Source organism: Lagopus leucura, unplaced genomic scaffold, assembly GCF_019238085.1.
Source record: "Lagopus leucura isolate 7727_CA_CO unplaced genomic scaffold, USGS_WTPT01 Super-Scaffold_73, whole genome shotgun sequence".
In the NCBI taxonomy this organism is placed as follows: domain Eukaryota; kingdom Metazoa; phylum Chordata; class Aves; order Galliformes; family Phasianidae; genus Lagopus; species Lagopus leucura.
Genome location: NW_024962252.1, coordinates 99,243,967 through 99,261,663, shown reverse-complemented (window position 1 = coordinate 99,261,663; position 17,697 = coordinate 99,243,967). Strand labels below are relative to the sequence as shown.

The 17,697-nt window shown below is 43.4% G+C and overlaps 1 protein-coding gene and 1 long non-coding RNA gene across 2 annotated transcripts in view; both read right to left on the bottom strand.

Moving 5' to 3' along the window:
* KIZ (kizuna centrosomal protein) overlaps window positions 1-12,450 on the bottom strand; it is a 39,138-nt gene extending 26,688 nt beyond the window's left edge. Inside the window, 6 exon segments of the mRNA XM_042881540.1 lie at window positions 829-1,198; window positions 1,200-1,337; window positions 5,575-5,664; window positions 8,934-9,090; window positions 10,717-10,779; window positions 12,353-12,450. Of these exon segments, the coding sequence (XP_042737474.1) occupies window positions 829-1,198; window positions 1,200-1,337; window positions 5,575-5,664; window positions 8,934-9,090; window positions 10,717-10,779; window positions 12,353-12,450 (916 nt within the window).
* A 2,339-nt stretch (window positions 12,451-14,789) lies between these two features.
* LOC122185596 overlaps window positions 14,790-17,697 on the bottom strand; it is a 3,989-nt gene continuing 1,081 nt past the window's right edge. Inside the window, exon 2 of the long non-coding RNA XR_006180924.1 lies at window positions 14,790-15,097. This is a non-coding gene — a long non-coding RNA (uncharacterized LOC122185596). The remainder of the gene's footprint in view (window positions 15,098-17,697) is intronic.

Sequence of the window (17,697 nt, the reverse complement as noted above, 5' to 3'; positions counted from 1 at the left end):
CAGAAGTGAACTGTTCTGAATAAGCATTTGAAGAGTGAAATCGATTCAAAATAGAAGTTACCTATTTTGCCAGTAAAGTAAGCTGACATTAAACCTCTTAAAAACAGGCTCAATCAACTTCGAGACAATTGCAGGCACAGCAGTCTTCACTTTCCTTCAGCTCTCAAATGAGACTTGGCCAAACCTCACATCAACTAGAAGAGCAGTGTGCCTTGGATGAATGAGGGACAAAGCTCTATTTTACAGAATAGTCATCCAGCAGGGCAGAGAATACTCAGCAGGACCTCTCTCAAATTTGGGGTCCATCTTAAGTAGGCTGCCAGGACAAGGCAGCCTTGTAGGAGGCACTGCAGGACTGGCACCAGTGCAAAAGGCCCAGGTTCAGCTCTCGCTGCCAGTTTTTGCTTTGCACATCCCCATCCTCCTCCTCCTCTCCCCCACTTTGGTCTGCTCAGGCTGAAAAGCAAAAACCTAAGACCTTGAAGATGGAGCATGGGATACTCAGCAGGTATTCTGCTGTTGGGGGAGAGCAAAGAGAGCAGGAGCCTCAAAACACCCCAGCTGAGGAATGAAAATCCAGCAGCTTTCATCCCCAGTGAGCCTTTGATGAAAAGCCTAGGAGGAAACAGCCAAGAAAAAAAAAAAAAGGAGAAAAAGAACGAAAAAAGAAAACAAATGAGAATTCTACTGTTCTTCAACTGAAGTGTAAGAGTTGAAGGAAAAAGAAAAAACCAACAAAAAAACAACAGCTGTGTGCATGTGTGTGTTTAGGGAGAGCGTGTTTGGGGTGACTGTGCTGCAGCACAGCGGAGCAGAAGTCCCACATACCAGAGACGCTGGGCTCAGAGGCAGATGCCAAGAGAACAGGCTGCTCACAGACTTCTTTGGCACTTGCTACCAGGTGTTCGTGGGTCACCACCTCGTCCACTGATGTGTCACTCACTAAGTCAGCAGTCCTGCTCTGCACACTTCCTCCATCAGGTAACGTTGAGCAGGGTGCAGTGGAATTTTTCTGTTCTGTAAAATTCAGAAGACTGCTGTGCAAGCTGCTGTCTTGGATGGGCATCTTCTCCCCCGTGGGGATACGTGACTTGCCACCTTGCTCATCAGGCTTATTGGCATGCTGCACGTCACCACCAGCTTGCATGAGATGCCCATCTGTCTCATCATCCTGCAAGGCTGTCAGTGTGCTGGGGGGGGGCAGCAGACTGAGGGGGTTCCTGCTGCACGCTGCAGGCAGACATGCAGTGGCCCACGAAGAATGGCAGTGGGTGATGCAAGCTTCTGGACACAGCTGTTTCGGCATGAATTCCAGCCTGCCTTGCAGCCTGTGGCATCTGGAAGACACAGGTGCAAGGTGGTTAAAGAATCAAACAGGTAGCACACTGCACATGAAGCTTCTTGAGGATTGTGTGCTAGTTTCTGAAGGGATTTTTCTACAGTATTAGTTTCCTTCACTGAAAACATGTTCTTTTGTCCATTTGCTTTCAAGTAAATTGAAGTAGTGAACACTCTTTCTGCAGAATTCTCCATCCCAATTTGCCAGCTTCTAGAGTTCAGAAAAGGTGGAGCCCAATACATCTGGTACAGGTTACCCCATCACAGCTGAAAATAAGTACAACTCATTGAAAGTATCTGCCAAAAAAGAATCCTGCATATGGCTAATACTACTGTAAGATGATGAGTGTCATCTCCCACACTGCAGGAAGTGCCAGCTGCCAGCAAGTTGGCACTTCATTGTGTGCATCCTTCTGTTGGACCAGCTGCAGAGCTGCTGCTGGAGTCCCAGATCCCACCTCTGACACTGCCCCTAGCCCTCTGTCATCCTGCAGAGCCCACTGGTCACTGAATGCAGCCATGGCCATTAAGAGTCACCCTCCTTAGCCAACCCAAGCTTCACCACTCACTGCAGCCTAGTATTCGACTTTGCTTTCTACTTGTGTCACGCCCAGCAATGCTACCATAGGGACCAATCTGCACAGAGGAGCACCCTGCTTTGACCAGCACCGGCAAGAGATGTTCTTGGGCAAGCAGCATGGCAGAGATGACTCTTCTTGAGAAGGTGACAGGATAAGGAGAGTCTGAAATCTCCATCTGCCATCATTCGTCTATATATCCAGGTCTTCTCACTGCATATCAACATAGCAAGGAAGACTGAGGAAAACAAACAAAAAACCACAGCCAAACAATGTGATTCACTGTCTTTTGTTCTTTCCTCCAGCTGACCCACACCAACCAGGAAGAACTGAGCTAACCACAAGTAGGTGGAATTGTATTTTCCACAAGACAACTTTGGGAACCAAGCAGAGACATTTCAAACAACACTTTCACCCAAGAACTCAGCTGAGCTCGCATAAAAATCATTCCAACACTATAAATGCTCCACTTCTACACTCCTGTGTCTTGGCACTTTTTTTTTTTTTTTCACTCTTTGAAAGCTTACTCAACTAGAAAAAAAAAAAAGAACAACAACAAAAAAAAACTTAGAAGGAATTGCTGCCACCACCAGAAGGTCACTGCCAGTTTATGCAAAGCCAAAATTAGCTACCACAATGCCATTGTTCATACTAAGCACAGGTTGCTGTTCAGCTCCAAATCACCGCAGGGCAATTTACAGTCACCTCCACATCCCCCTCCTCTCTCTCTTGCTGGCTGACCTCCTCCTACCACACAAAGTCAGCTGCCAAGCCCAGCTTAATGGAAACAAAGGCATCTTGTCTAGTGTGCGTCCGTTTCATTAAAAAGCTCAAATCCCACCTAACAAGAAGCAGAACAAAAAAGCCATGAAGTTATTTTAAGAAGTAAAGGTTTGCTACTGAGATCAAGTTCACAGCTTATTCTATCATCACTGCTCTTGGATTCCTCCTAATTACTTCTGGGGGCTTGGACTTGCTGCTTTGAAACACATCTAGCAGGTATTGTGTGGATTTAGCAGCTCCTGAGTTTAGTGTTCCAAAACAAATGCAATTCAATCAGGTACAAGTGCTTTACAGAGCTTTAGCAGAAGTACATCTCCAGCAGGCTTCTTCTTGTTTACAGGCAAAAACAACAACTCTTTACTGCCATTACGTCCTTGGAGCAACAGATAAAGTTGGCCTGGGTACAGCTTTTACCACCAGAAGCAAAACGTGTAGATGACCCACCTAAAACAGCAAACAAAACTATCAGTTTCGTGTCACTCCAGCTGGGAGCTGAACGAATCTCTCACAAAGCACACTTACAGTACTCTTTCTGGCTGTGGAGTGGAGGGAACGTGCCGGCTCCCCACTTGTTCCTCCGCTACCAATCTTTTTTATCATTATTTAAGTACTTCAAAGAGAGTAAGGATGATTAAAAAAATCCCTCCCATCAGTTTGTGTAAGAAGGTAGTGCCTCTGCCTGGCAGTGACCACCTTAGCAAGCAAGGAGATGCTGAGCTAGAAACCTGCCTTTTCCAGACACTGAGCACCACTCTCAGCTGGTTGCGCCCTTGGCCTACAGAAGGATGCTCAGCCACTCCGGTATTCTCAGGAGGTGTCCTACACCCAGCATCCAAAAGACACAGCATTCCTAAGAGGCACAAGGCCAAGGATATCAAGAAAACATTTCCAATTTGAAATTGGACTTCACTGCACAAGGATATCAGAACCCCAAATTATACCAGTCTTTCAGCCAAGGATCCCTCCGATACGGCACCTCTCCTAGAATATGTAACATAGGGCTGCCGTTACACAGGGCTTCAAAATACTGGTGCTTAAATCCTTTTCAAGGAGAACCAAGGTTTTCCAGGTGATCTCTATTTAGGTATATGATTTCTGAGCTTAAGGATTCCCCCAGAATTTTGAAATCCAGAAGTGTATCCAACAGCTCCGAAAAGAGCAAGCTATTCACACTGCTGCTTTAGGGCCAAGAGATCTGACCTTCTCTAGAAAGTTGGCTCTGTAATTGTCCATCTTGGTCTCTAACACACTGTGCAGAGACTCTGAGCATCATCACCTGCTCACAAGCTGAGCTATCTAGCTGAACTTACCTTCACACTTAAGAATGGAGATAAGAAGCAAGAAGTGGAGAGTGAAGGAAGTTCACCAACAAGATCACTGTAACTCAGTGTATGAATTTGGGTACACACCAAGTTCTCACACTGCCCACAGTATTTTCAAAATCTAAGTTGTGCTGTGACCTCTTGATGTTCTAGTACTGATGTGGAAACAACTTTCCTACAGGTTAGAAATTACATCTCCCATACCAACCACTTTTAATTGTAGAATTATTCAAAACTGAACTCACCTTTTCACACGTCTGAATTAAAAACCTAATTCTCAAACTGCTGGAGGCCTGCCTATATAGGTCAAGGTTGCTCAGGTTCATTGCTTTGTATATTACAGTTTAAAGAATGCTCTAAATTCAAGGTTTTTAACTTTTTAATCTATGGGCAAAACTTCCCATAAACTCAGATTAACGACTGCTAATGCACTGAAAAAAGAAAACCAAAAACCTTCCTCCTACTATAAAAACAAAATAGTGTGGCCTCTGTTTCTTTTCTGATAAGAGTCTTAAATACCAAACATTTAACTGCATAATAACGTTTACTGGCAGCCAGGCAGCCTGCTTAGCAGATATATAAAGCAGGTAAAAGGAGAAAAAGTTAATTTCTTGGCTGAATGATTCCATCGGTAGCTATAGGGCAAACTAGAAAGTCTTTTAGTAAAGTAGCAGTTGATTCTTCTATCAATCTGCAGCACACATACTCTTCCAAGGAATGCATTAAATATGAAAATCATATCCCGTTATCATCTGTTTCCAGCTTTCAGCCCAGTAAGCTTTTCTTAATGAATGCTGTAGCCTAAGGGACAAGCATGCTGTTGGCTTTTCTGAATAATGGAGTGATGCTACCATTTTTGCTTATTACAATATCGACTAGCTGAGGGGGTTTCACACATAGTCACAAGTGACTACTCTTGCCAGCATGCTCCAAGTTATTACAAGATGTTTTTAGACATTTCATCTAAAAGAGCTTTACTGCTTTTAGTGAAGAAAACAGCTATGGTCTTGAACTGTATCATTTATATGGAGATAGGAGGAGGGATTAGAAGCCTGCATTACTGCAGATATATAGCAGAATATATTTAAGTATTCCTTGTCAGTCTTTTTGTCTGTTACTTAGATAGGCAATCTCTTTTTGCTTCTTCTGAGAAAAGGTCAGAACACAAAATTATAAATACACCACAAGAATCAATAGCTGCATTTTTTAAATTACTGTTCATTAAGAACATTTCCTGCTTGGTCAATACCCTTCACACATTATTCAGCACACAAATTATAAAAACCGACACAAAGACAACGATGAACACTCAGAGTTCCTCTTCCTTTTTAATTCTAGCTCTTTGATTGAAATAATTGCACTTTTTACTCAGGTTCTCTACTTCACTCAGGCTCTAAACAATATTTCACACTACAGCTGACAGCTCAAAATCCCCACGTAAAGGCTGCTTAGCAGCGTCTGCCTCTTAACACAGTCGCTCAGTGGAAAGAACATTATGGGAATAACACACATTTTTATCCCCCCCCCTTCCACCACCACCACTCCCACATTACCTGCTCACTGCAGCCTTCTTCCTTGTCACCTCGTGCCAAGCCACCCTCTTGAAACAACAGCCCACTTTTAATTTCTCTTCCACACCGCACCTAAACGTGAACAAACCCATTACGTTACATGGAAGGCCAAAAGAACAAAGCACAGATGAGCAAATATTGCTTTGCAAACTGTGTACTGAGCATCCTTCTTCACTTGTTTTCACCCCCCTGAGCAAATGGCAAGGCTTGTGAATAAAAAAAAATAACTGCTGGAGTTTGTAGATCATTACTCATTCATCTAACAGTCTACAGGACAGCAATAACTTCTTGACTCGTGTTACAAACCAAATTCTGACTGAGTACATCAAATTACTCCTGCTCTATCAGACAACTGCATCAAACGAAATTCAGAATTTGGGTTGTGTACATCTCCCTGCAACTCACGGAGCCGTTTTAAGGAAAAAATATATGGCAGATGTTATGAAGAGCAACCCAGCATGAAAGGCAACTTGCTGTCGTGTTGCTAACAAACAACTGCATAAAACGTCCTCACCTCCACTACATTGTTTAATTGACCAAACGTAATGCATTCATAGTAGGACTACTGCTTAAAAGCCAGGCACATGCAGCACCTATAATTAATCCTGTTTGTTTGTAATTGTAAACACCAATAACAAGTTACACTGGTACTGAATGAAAGCACTTCAATACCTATTCTGCATCAGGTAATATGCATGAAGATAAATCTTCAGAACAATTAACTTAGCCAGCCTTGCACTTCATTCCAACTGTGCACTCAGCAAGCCTTACTTTCTGGGTAAGGAGAGCTGCTCATAAAATCATAAACATTAACTTCTAAGGAACAGAAATTGATCACAAGAAAACTAAAGATGCCCAAAAGAAACTCAAATGTAAGCCCTGGATTTTCCTGAAAGCTTACGTGATTTTACACAGACGCCTAAAAATTACTGAACAAATTGCAGGCATATAAATGGGGGAAAAAAAACAAACAAACATCACCAAATCTCTCACAACTAAGTTTTTTTTTTCCCCCTCAGCCACAGCACATAATAAATTGTATAAATAGTCATGGTAAAGCACTCCTAAGGAGTGCTATTAAAAAAAAAAAAAAAGAAAGAAAGAAAAGGTAATTCCTGTCAGTGCACTTCCACAATAGATTAAATGATGACATGCTTCATAATTCTTAAATAATCCACAACAAGAGAGCTTTTCATAACTGCAGCACAGAAGGTTTGTAATCAGTGCTTTGTTCAGCAGCTCAGAGGAGAATAAGCCTGAACTAGGAAAAATAAAATAGATGGTGCAGAAGCAGCAACATGGAAGCCCTGAATGAAAACACTGTGTGTAGATCAGCCCAGGGCACAACTGGGACTCACACCAACACAACCTATTGAAGAGTGAAAGGCAAACTAGTAGGCATTAGGGCTGTTCAAGAAGAAAAAAAAATTAAGAAAAGGGAAAAAGAAGATCTAGCATGAAGGTATTCCCAGCCTCACAAAAAAAGCACAGAGGACTCACATGCCCACACCTGGAACAGTCTATAAACTGTACATTAGCAAGCTGAAGCTAGGAAATTTTTCCCCAAACCCAGCAGGCAAGGGAAGTTAGCAGACAGTGGCTGGGAGGTACTGGGCAAGGCAGTTATGAACGTGGTATGCAGCCGTGGGGTTTGGGAGAGCGGAAATCAATCAGCACCATGGGAGAGAGCTACACCTTCCTTACTGCCAGCAGCAGGGAGGGCAGCTATCACAGCCCCAGGTCACCTCTTCTGTACACTGAAGTCAACACTGACACAAAAGCGACCTTCTGAACCAGAAACCCAAGTGCAAAGCCAATGGTGTTTTAAAGGAGCGTTAATCAACACAAGAAGTTCTCATGGCCCCTTCTCTAAACGCATTCCAGAAGAAGCATTAAAAATTATTACAACCATAAAAATCTTCCATACGAAGAGAGAAAATAGATTGGGGCTATTTACTTTAAGATGAACAGGGGAGGGCAGGGTTAATACGTTGCATTAGGACTAACATGGGCCAACTACTCAATGAGTGAAAGCCAAACCAGACAGTAAGAAAGAAAAAAATAAAGCATGCTGCTGCATCCCTACTTCAGGTTAAGCTCTAATAGTACTTCCAAAAATATTAAGAGAAGTTCCAAAGAATATTTAAAGGGAGATGTGCCAGTGCAATCTGAACACAGGCTTTTTAGATAGCCCCTTTTAAAAGGATCGTAGTCTACATTCTGCTATCTCAGGTGAAGCTGTATGGATCCCTGAATGGGAACAGAAGGAAAACGGTACACTAGGATAAGGCTGTTCCAGTTTGAATTCAAAGTGCACTTCAGAGAAGTAATCACAACTGAATTGTAGACAGCCACCCAATACTGTGTCAGCATCAAATGGGGGCTTAAAACACCTTACCTGTTTCCTCTCCTCCCTTATTCTAGCAAACTTAAAAAGAGAAAAAAAAACCCACCTGCAGCTGCATGAATACCCCTGCCAAATGCTTTTAAAGAATGCTACTTCTCTTAGCAAGAGGATAGAACACTTCTTTCCCAGTAAATGTTTTAACTTTTAGCTCTCCAAAATCTGACTCCATCTATCAATGACATATCATCTTCCCTTTTTTAAACCTAAGATCACTTCCAATCCACATTACCTTGCAACACCCCATATTATTCCTGGGTAGAGTGACACAAAATATCAATACTTCAATTATACAAGGTGATGAAACGCTCCTTGAATTTTACTTCACTAACCCAGAAAAAAGTTCAGCATTTTTCAGCTCTGAAAGCAAATGAACCACATCTGTTTACATACAAAACTATTAAAAGACCTGAGGGATGCAACGGTTTGCTGGTAGAAGCTCTTTTTCTTACCACTGTTCAAGTATTGCCACTTGACTGTTTAGTAAATAGAACCAATAGCGACTTGTTGTAGATCTGCTTCAGCCCAAACAGTTCCAACAGGGTAATTTGTTTTAACAGGAGAGTCAGTGACACCTCTGTTGATGAGAACGGTGTGATGAGCAGCAGCAAAATTAGCTGCGGCTACTTAGGGCAATCACACCAGCAAGATTAGAAACATACCCTGAAATAACTTCAAGGAAATGCATTAGGATTTTTGTAAGTAATAACATTATATTTTACTAAGGGTTTTATAACAAAGTCTCTATGAAAACGTTGCAACTCGAGGCCTTTGTCTGACCTAACCTAGATAATGTTAATGATAACTTCCAAACATTGGCACTTAGAGCACTCTAAAATACAGGATGAAGTTAGGCCAACATCCTGATGTACAAAATAGACAAAACCAGTTCAGCAACCCCCGTAGTAACATATTAGTAAGTCTTCTAGAAAGTTACTTCCATCTTCTCAATCAGCTCTGAACTCGAAGCTTTCATCTGAGCCTCAAACTCGTTGAATTCATTTAAGAACGCCTGATTTCGTAGAAGAGCTTTTTTCTGTCGTTCATTTACTTCTTCCAAGTACTTTTTCAGCTTCACATATTTTAGTTTCATTCTAAGGGGGAAAAAGAAAGTGTACTTAAACAGCAGGAAATTAAAACCAACACATCTATCACAGTTTTCTTCAGACACATACATAAATTCTGGCACAGGAACTGCCTGAGCGCCAAAGCTATACAACAAACTGTATAACCTACAGTTTAAACACAACTTTTGCTTCAAAAGGATAAATATATATACTTAAAACTTAAATAAGTCTGCTTGGAATTAATGCAATATGTCCAAAATGGAAGTGGCATTTAGAAGAATGTATATGGTGAGTCAAACAGTGAATTAAGGCTGCCAACCTAAATCCGTGCTGCTCCAGGTGGTGCACCTCACTCCAAGCCTTCCTTCTTTCACTGCGCTGATACCACCTGCTCTGCACCCACACAGCAAATTGGGCCAGGAGCAATCCAGGTGGAAATCCACCTCGACCATTTCTCACCCACCCAAACAAACAGATTCACTTTCAAAATCCATTGGATTCAAATAAATAACTCCGAAAATAAAGCACCGTATGTGGCCCCATTTGCTCAGAGTTTTTTCTTGTATTTACATTCTGACATGAATCTAAAGGCCCTCTTTCAGAAGAGCATTCCCTGAGGGATTCTGCCATAATTGCACCTACCCACCGTTCATTTGAGCCACAACTGCAAAGCCACTTCTGTGAACTTTACAAAACACACTTGAGGGAAAAACAAAAAACCCAAAGCCCTACAAACAAGAATGCCTGAAATTCTGCTCCTCTCTAGAATTCCAGATGCCTTTCCCAGCATCTTAGGAGACTTCCATCCACGCAGACACCACAGTCACTGTTTCAAAGACACAACGTGCCCCTTTCATAATATTTTCTTTTAAAAATAGATCTACTTTGCAATACTTCTCAAGCTCATAACCCCCTCAGAGCTACTCAGGAGAGCTAGGATCTTTTGATGCTCATATGCTCACTGGAGAGCTATCAGTTCCAGAAACTGCTAACCTTCTGTCTAAGCTGCTTGAGACAGGAATTTTGTGGCTTATGTGTAAAAAAAAAAAAAAAGGAGAGGAAGAAGGGAGAAGCTTTGAGATAAATGCAATTATTAAGAGAAGCAAACACACTATATTAATTTGAATGGGCAATGTGGGACATGTTTGCAGTTTTAATGGCTTAGTCTTTCTCAAAAGGGCTGTCACCAGCAATGCTTATAACCTGGCACATGTTATATACAACTGTGTCCAGATAAGGCATCTGAATTTCTGAACATCCAGTCCAGATGCACAGCCAGCACACTACATGGCTATTTAAGCTTTTCTTAATTCCAGCCTGCATGTGTAACTTGCATTAAATAGATAATGTAGAAACAATCCAGGGAGCAAAATTACAACCTAGAATATCCTTTAGCACTTCCTAAAACTTTCAGGCGTCCTGTGACATGATAACGGCAGCACAGAGCACTAGGAAGGAAACACCTTCTACATTTCACACTACAATGACTCCACAAACATTGCACAAAACTAACATGCATGCCAGATGTTAAGATAGTAACATTCAGTATTAGCAGAACAAGGTAGCTATGTTAACATAAGTGACTTCACCAGTAACTGAAGTCTTAGTAACTAAAATAAAACAACCAATGAAAAGTTTTGAACTCAGGCTTACAGGTATGCATCAGAACTTTTGTATTCTAGCAGTTTCCTTTCCAATTCTAGTCTTCTGGTTTCACTAGAAGAAAACATACAATATATGATAAGACACAATTATTTTATAATTTAAACACCCAAAACATGTGGGCATAGGCCCATGGGGAGGACCGGGCTGCTTAGGAAAAAAACCTCTGTTTTCAGAAGGAGAAAAGAATAACAGTGATAATAACCACAATCCATTCCTGAAAGCAAGAAACCACCCCATGAGCAAAAGTTAGCAATTGATAAGTCAATGGCTCCCAGTAAATTTGAATTATAAACCCTGCAACAATCAAAGCAAGTTCTTTAAGTTTGTTTTTGTGTTAAAAATGATCACAGATTTGTTCTGGGTAGGAAGGCTGCACATGTGAGAGTGACATGGACAGGGCTGTATGCACCCACGTGGCTAGGCATGCTTTTCCATGTATCTGTGCTGCCTACAAATGAGTTCATGTCACAGCCACACACATCCACCTCCTCCCAGCTGCCCCGCACAGAGGAAAGCCTTCCTCCTCTGCAGCCTGTGAGATCAAGGCATCCATTTTACCCATCTGATCCTGCCACTGTCTGAAGCAAGATTACGTTTTCATGTCATGTATGCAATTTAAAAGCCACGCTTCATCTGGGATCTCATGCTTTCAATTTCCTTTTACATGATGGACAGCTAAGCAAAAGCAGATTTCAAGATCTTGTTTTTACACTTCTAGAAGTAATTTTCATGACTTGATGAAGAACACTGCGATATCCTGATGGATGTAAAAGTCAGCAGATGCCATTGGCATCTCTCCTATTTCTCATTCTCCAGTACCACAGGCAGCACGTTGCTAGCTCATGAAGGATTGCTTCCTTTCTCCCAGCATGCTTTGCCAGCATCCCACTCACAGGTCTGTCCTGAATCTCAGAATGGCCTGGCTTGGATGGGACCTCAAGGATCACCAAGCTCCAATCCCCCTGACACAGGCAAGGCCACCAACCTCCATATCTCATACTAGACCAGGCTGCCTGGGGCCCCATCCAACCTGGCCTTGAACACCTCCAGGGATGTAACTAGTCTAGAAGAGCCCAGCTTCCCACGAATTTATATTCATCATCTTCACAAACTCCAAGACTTCTGTATCCTGCAGCACTGACTGAATCTGGCCAATAATTTCAAGTTATTAGAAGATACTCTGGGTGTATACACACTTCATTTCACTTGGAAATTAGAACAAGAAGAAAAGCTTTTTCACAGAGTACACGCAAAATTACTAAAAACAGGCAAAGGATAAAAAAGTCATTAATTAGTTAGCTCAGTTGCTGGCATTGCGTCACGTATTTTCTCATGAGCGAGCAATACAGACACAAGCAAGCAGACAGGCAGCACCTGAGTACATAATGCAGACCATGTCTAGCAGGAAGATAAAGAAATATAAGAACTGTCACACGAGAGCCTCTCAGCATTTGAGTACCAGCGTTATAAACGCCTGGAACGGCCAACCGGGAGAAGAGGCCGAGCCCACAGCCTGCCTCCAGGAACTCGCAGAGCGCAGCAAGCTCCTCTCCTCCACACCAAACAATCCCAGCTCGTTCTCCCCGCCACCCAAACCCAGCGCTCCGAGCCCCACGGCCCTCACCTCTCTCGGAGGCACCGCAGGAGGCCGCCCAGCCGCTGGCTGCGTGGCGGGGAGCTCTCGGGGTGCGGCCCGCCCGCCGCCGGGCCCGCTCCGCTCATGCCGCGCTGTTTACGGCCGTGACCAACGCAACGGCTCCCGCCCTGCCCCGCGCCGCCCGCCCGCCCCGCCCCGGAAGGCCGCGCTGCGCTGTGTGGATGGGGGGGGAGCGGGGTTGTGTTGTGTGGAGAGCGGGGAGCGTAGGAGCATAGGAGCGGAGCGCGTGGAGCTGCCCCGCCAGAGGCGCCCAGCGCAGCCCAGCCCCCCTGTGCGAGCGCGCCCTGAAAGCAAATACGTGTCATTCACAGCGCAGCGCCGTTCCGCACTTCCGCAAGAGACAACAGACAAAACGTAGGGCGGGCTTTGCCTCAATTCCCAAAGCGGCACAGTTTACCCCGAGATGTGTTTTACCCCCTGCCTCAGCCGCCGCTTCTCAGTGTGGGGTTTCAGCGCTCCAAGCGGAGCGGCCCCCTGGCTGCTTGGAAATAATGAGGTTTTTATAGCAGCTTCGTAGTTAAATCGTTTTCTTTTTTTAAGTCCCCGGTAAGAGCTCGTATTGCTAATATCTACGTCAAAGTAAATAATCTCCCCTCTGACACCGAGGTGAGGCACTAAAAACTTGCTGTTCACAAATGTCAGCCATGAAACGCCCTGTCAGCCTGACGCATACTTTGAATGCATCGCTGATTGTCAGTGCAGAAAACTGTCAAATGCTACATGGCATTTGAACAAGAAAACACTTTCATATACTACAATTTTGTTATTTTTCAAAACAGGCAAAGAATTTGGCTTTGTCAAACCCGTACCGGTGACATACCAGGCTCGGTTCTGGAAGACTAAACGGCTTTTGAAAATATTTGTGCTTGCTAAAATAATATCAAAACTTTCAAACCCTTCTATTGCAATCAGAAGCTGTGAGCGTATATTATATTTACATACTGGAAAATGTTATTCCCCAGCCGAGACTTCCAGGTCTCAGCTGGATGGAATCAGCCGTCCGGCCTTGGAGGAGGGACCTGTAGGACCGCACGGTTTGTCTCAGACCGTGCCAGCCCTGCTGATGTTCTATTTGTGACCCAACACCAGGCAAACGTGAGGCCAGGGGGTCCTGAGGAGCTGTCGCCTGGCCACTCCAATATATTTCCCATTTTATGCCCCTCGACCATTTATTCCATGGGTGCAGGGTTGTGCTCGCGTCCTCTGAGGCTTTGTAAGTCAGTTCTGTGATGAGATCCTCCGTGCTGACACTGATGGGCTCGTAATTGACTGAAGAATAATCTTATTACTCCCATCCCTGATAACTCACGTCAGTACCCCATCCCTGAAAGCCTACAAAGAGAAGTGTTTTGTTTGTGCTCTCCCTTTAGTACTTAACACTTCTTTTAGATTGTTTTAATTTAATTTTAATGTAATCTGATAAGAGCTGTAAAACTGTCAAAGAAATCTGTCTCGTTCTGTCTTATTAAATGCACTTTGAATGAAATGACGGGTTTTTTTCCCCAATAGCTGCCAAATGAAGGTATCTCTCAATTCAAACGAAGGGATTGATGTGCACTAATCTTACAGCTTTATCCATCATTTCTAATTTAGGAAGGAAGCCATGTGTGCTTTTAGCATCCCGCTCTCCCCTGGAGATTTAGCAGCACCCTGAAAGGTGCAGGCTGTACCTCACTGCAGCAATCATCTGGCTGTGGGATCTCAGTTCTTCACCACCATCCTGTCAGTTCAGTCAAAGCACAGCAGCCCAGAGGTTTTGTTTGATTTCACTGCAAGGGGATTTGCAGAAAGCCAGAGATGTTTTGAAAAGGGATTTTTCCTCTGTGCTCTGCCTTGGTTTCTGAAGCAACTGTACATTTGGCTGAGGCTTGCCCACAAGCCAGAACAGAATTGAATATATTTTCTTTTTCTTTTTTTTTTTTTTTTTCAATTAGATTTATAATGCAGGCCCTGGTAGCTATGTAAAAGGCATACAAAAAATTTGCATAATGCCCATATACGTCTTTTTGTTAATGAATCAAGTCCCAAATGAAGAGCACTAATAATACATTAGTAATCAAAGAGCAAATAACACCAGCAAACATATCTCGGCAGAGCAGTTGTGTGGATCCATTTCTGACTGCCAGTGTCAACGCGTGGAAGCAGTAATTAACATGTTGAATTTAATGTTTAAATTTTAATAAATTTAAATGTAATAAAACGCTTTTATTGAACGTTGCAGTTCCTTGAAACCTATTATTCCCCACGTCTGATGCATAAATAGAAAAGACATTGTCTTACTGAAGAGCACAGTGTTTGCTGCCAGCAGGACAGGTGAAATGAGTTCCTCCAGCAAGAACTTGTTAACACAGGAGCCACTGATAACAGCTGATTCAATACCAAACTTAAGAACAAGAATACAGTGTTTAAAGCCATACAGTGTTTATTAAGAATATAAGGACCTTATCCAGAGCCTGTTGAAATCATTGAAAGTCTCTAGTAATGTTGTCGTCAGTGGACCAGAAGGGATCCTGTATGTCCAGCCCTTCTCTGGCTGCTCCAAGCCATGAGTCTGAGAGGGTATCGGGGCGATCTGGGGTCTCAGTGATTCACAGTCGCTGCTGTTTGAGATGTAGACGTGAGGAATTAACCAGCAGCTTCTAGTTTCCATTGAAGTGGCTGCTTTTGTCTGAAGAGGGACGAGTAGATTGGCAGTGCTGAGCTCTCCCGTCCCTGGAGAAATAAGAACTGAATTTAGGTTTTCTGAGATGTGAGACGCGAGGCTGAATTTGAGCTGGACCACTCAGAGCAAGCCATCAGAGGGCTCAAGTCCTGTCTGACCTTACATCATCTGCCTGCTTTACACCACGGAGCACCCTGTGCAAACACTACTTTGAATTCTGTTGCTCCCACTGAAACAATGCTGATGTCCTTCTGTGCAGATCTTATGCCTCAGTAGGACGGGAGACTGCACCTGAGAGTGTTCCTGTCAATGGGAGTACCCTGCCTCTCTTTCAGAGCTTGCTCCTTGGTGCCAAGGCGAGTTGGTTCTGTATTGTTGCCCAGATCCTCTCTCTGGAAAACAGCAGTGCTATGAGCACATTCCTCTCCTGCCTGCCGCCTGTCCCACTTCTACTCCAGAAATCACAAAAAAATTGAAAGGAGGATATAAAACAAGCGAGAAATTCTTTCAACTGAACATGATAACATTTCCCTTTTAGCACCGCATTTGAGAGAGATCTGTTCTGAAGAGTTGCTTTCCATGTTGGCAGGGATGAGGCATTTAGGTAAGGTGAAAAGACTGAAGATCCAAAACTCCTGGCTCAAAGGGAGAATGCCTGGCCCATTGTCTGGTGTGATTAATGAAGCCTTTTGCATAGCGAGATAATGTGATGTGTGCTGAGTGTGGAATGCTACTGCACAGCAGAAATATCAGCAGTATGAATAATATTCGGCGCGATAACGACATCAATAAGCTAATCTATGTATTACTGGATTCGGCTCCAAAATGCCTCAAATGATATTTGTTTATTTCATAATTGCCAGCCACTTTGATGCACTTGTCGTCAGGTTCAACAAGTGCTCCAGGCTACAAGGGCCTGAAACAAAGGGAGGCACTTGGATGAGATTTGCAGTTTGGGATGATGGAGGAGAAGTTGTGTGGCTGCTCCTCACCGCTGCCCCAGGCAGCGAGGTGCTGCTCTCTGCATGGGTTTACAAACACAGCCTCTCTCTCAAGGTCTGCCGTAAACCAAAATGCTTAAACCCTCTTAAAAGACGTTTCTATTTCAGCGTGAGCGTTTGGGAGTCGTCGGCGACTTTAAGACAAAAATTGAGCACGTCAGCAAACAGCACGCACGGAAAATGAGTACGTTCCCTTGTGCTGGAGTGATGTTCAGATCAGAACTGCATTCCGGTGATGGTGTGGTCACTGTCTCTCCCCCTTCTGTTTTTCCCTCTGCACGAGGTGTGGAACTGTGTGTGGACCCTATGAATTGCAAGAGCAGCAGAGCTGCTCTGAACGTCACCTGGGGTGACAGCTCTACGCCGTCTCCCTAATTTCTCTCTTTGAAATCTAGTTTTGAGAAGACATGGTATTTTTCACTCTCATGCTGGTTTTCTGCTATTTATTATTTTTCCCCTCCGTCCCGTATGGGGATGAATGAAATGATCCATACATAGAAAGCATTCATTCATTCGAAAAGCAGAACGAGTGTAGGACTGTTAAATTAATTAAACTGTGTCTGCTCAGAGCTCAGCATCACCGGGCCCTGCCCTCTGCACTCCATTTTCTCGTGTGCAACAGTAAAAAATCACATCAACTCTCAGCAGGTACCCGAAGCAGAGGCCCTCAAAAAAACCTTGAGAACAGACTGAGAATATTCCAACGGTGTGTTCTGGGCTGAAAGTAATTTCAGAGCTCTCTCCAAGTAGTAGAAGGGGTAACCACGTAGGATGTGTGAATAGTAAGGGTCTGTCTCGCTGGGCTGACTTACAAGCTTAAAGTCCAACGTGCTTTGCCTGGGGGTAGATGTGCACAGCGCTGATGGGGACACTCATGTCCAACAGCAGCAAACTTTGCAAGGAGCAAGCCTTTGTTCTCCCTCCATACGTAAAACCCTGCTCCGTTTTTTGGCTTTTTTTTTTTTTTTTTTTGGCAGAAAAATGAACCCAGAACTCACGTGCGACAGTCACCATCCAGCTAAACCCGAGCCCCTTTTCTCACATCCTAAGGATTACATCCCTGCTTGTTATTTCCAAAACTGACTTAAAAGGGAAAGCGAGCGTTTCACGAACCTACACATTTTCCTACAGGGATTGTGGATTAATTATTATTATTATTTTTTTTCAATAAGCGTGGAATCAAACAAACAAATAAACAAACAAACAAAAAGTTCAAGGCAACTTCGTAACCTCTTCAGGGCAACACCCCGACGGTTTAATCGCAATTGTGCGACCATTCATAGGAGAGATAGGGAGCTGGAAACCTCGCAGTGCCCCGGGCAATCTCTCCGGGCCCCCCATCGGCACCCCCAGGGCTGCTTTCTGCAGCAGGGGACAAGTGGAATGGATGCTGAGCCGAGCAAAGCATATGCATTTTTTTTTGTAAGCATATGCTGAAAGAAAAAAAAAAAAAGAGAGAGAGAGAGAGAGAGAGAAGGAAAAGGAAAAGAAGTAAATAAAGAAAAGAAAAGCAACCAAAGAACTCTAAACAACTCTCAGTCCTGAAAAAGAAAAGAAAGGAAAAGAAAAGAAAGGAAAAGAAAGGATAGGAAAAGAAAAGAAAAGAAAAGAAAAGAAAAGAAAAGAAAAGAAAAGAAAAGAAAAGAAAA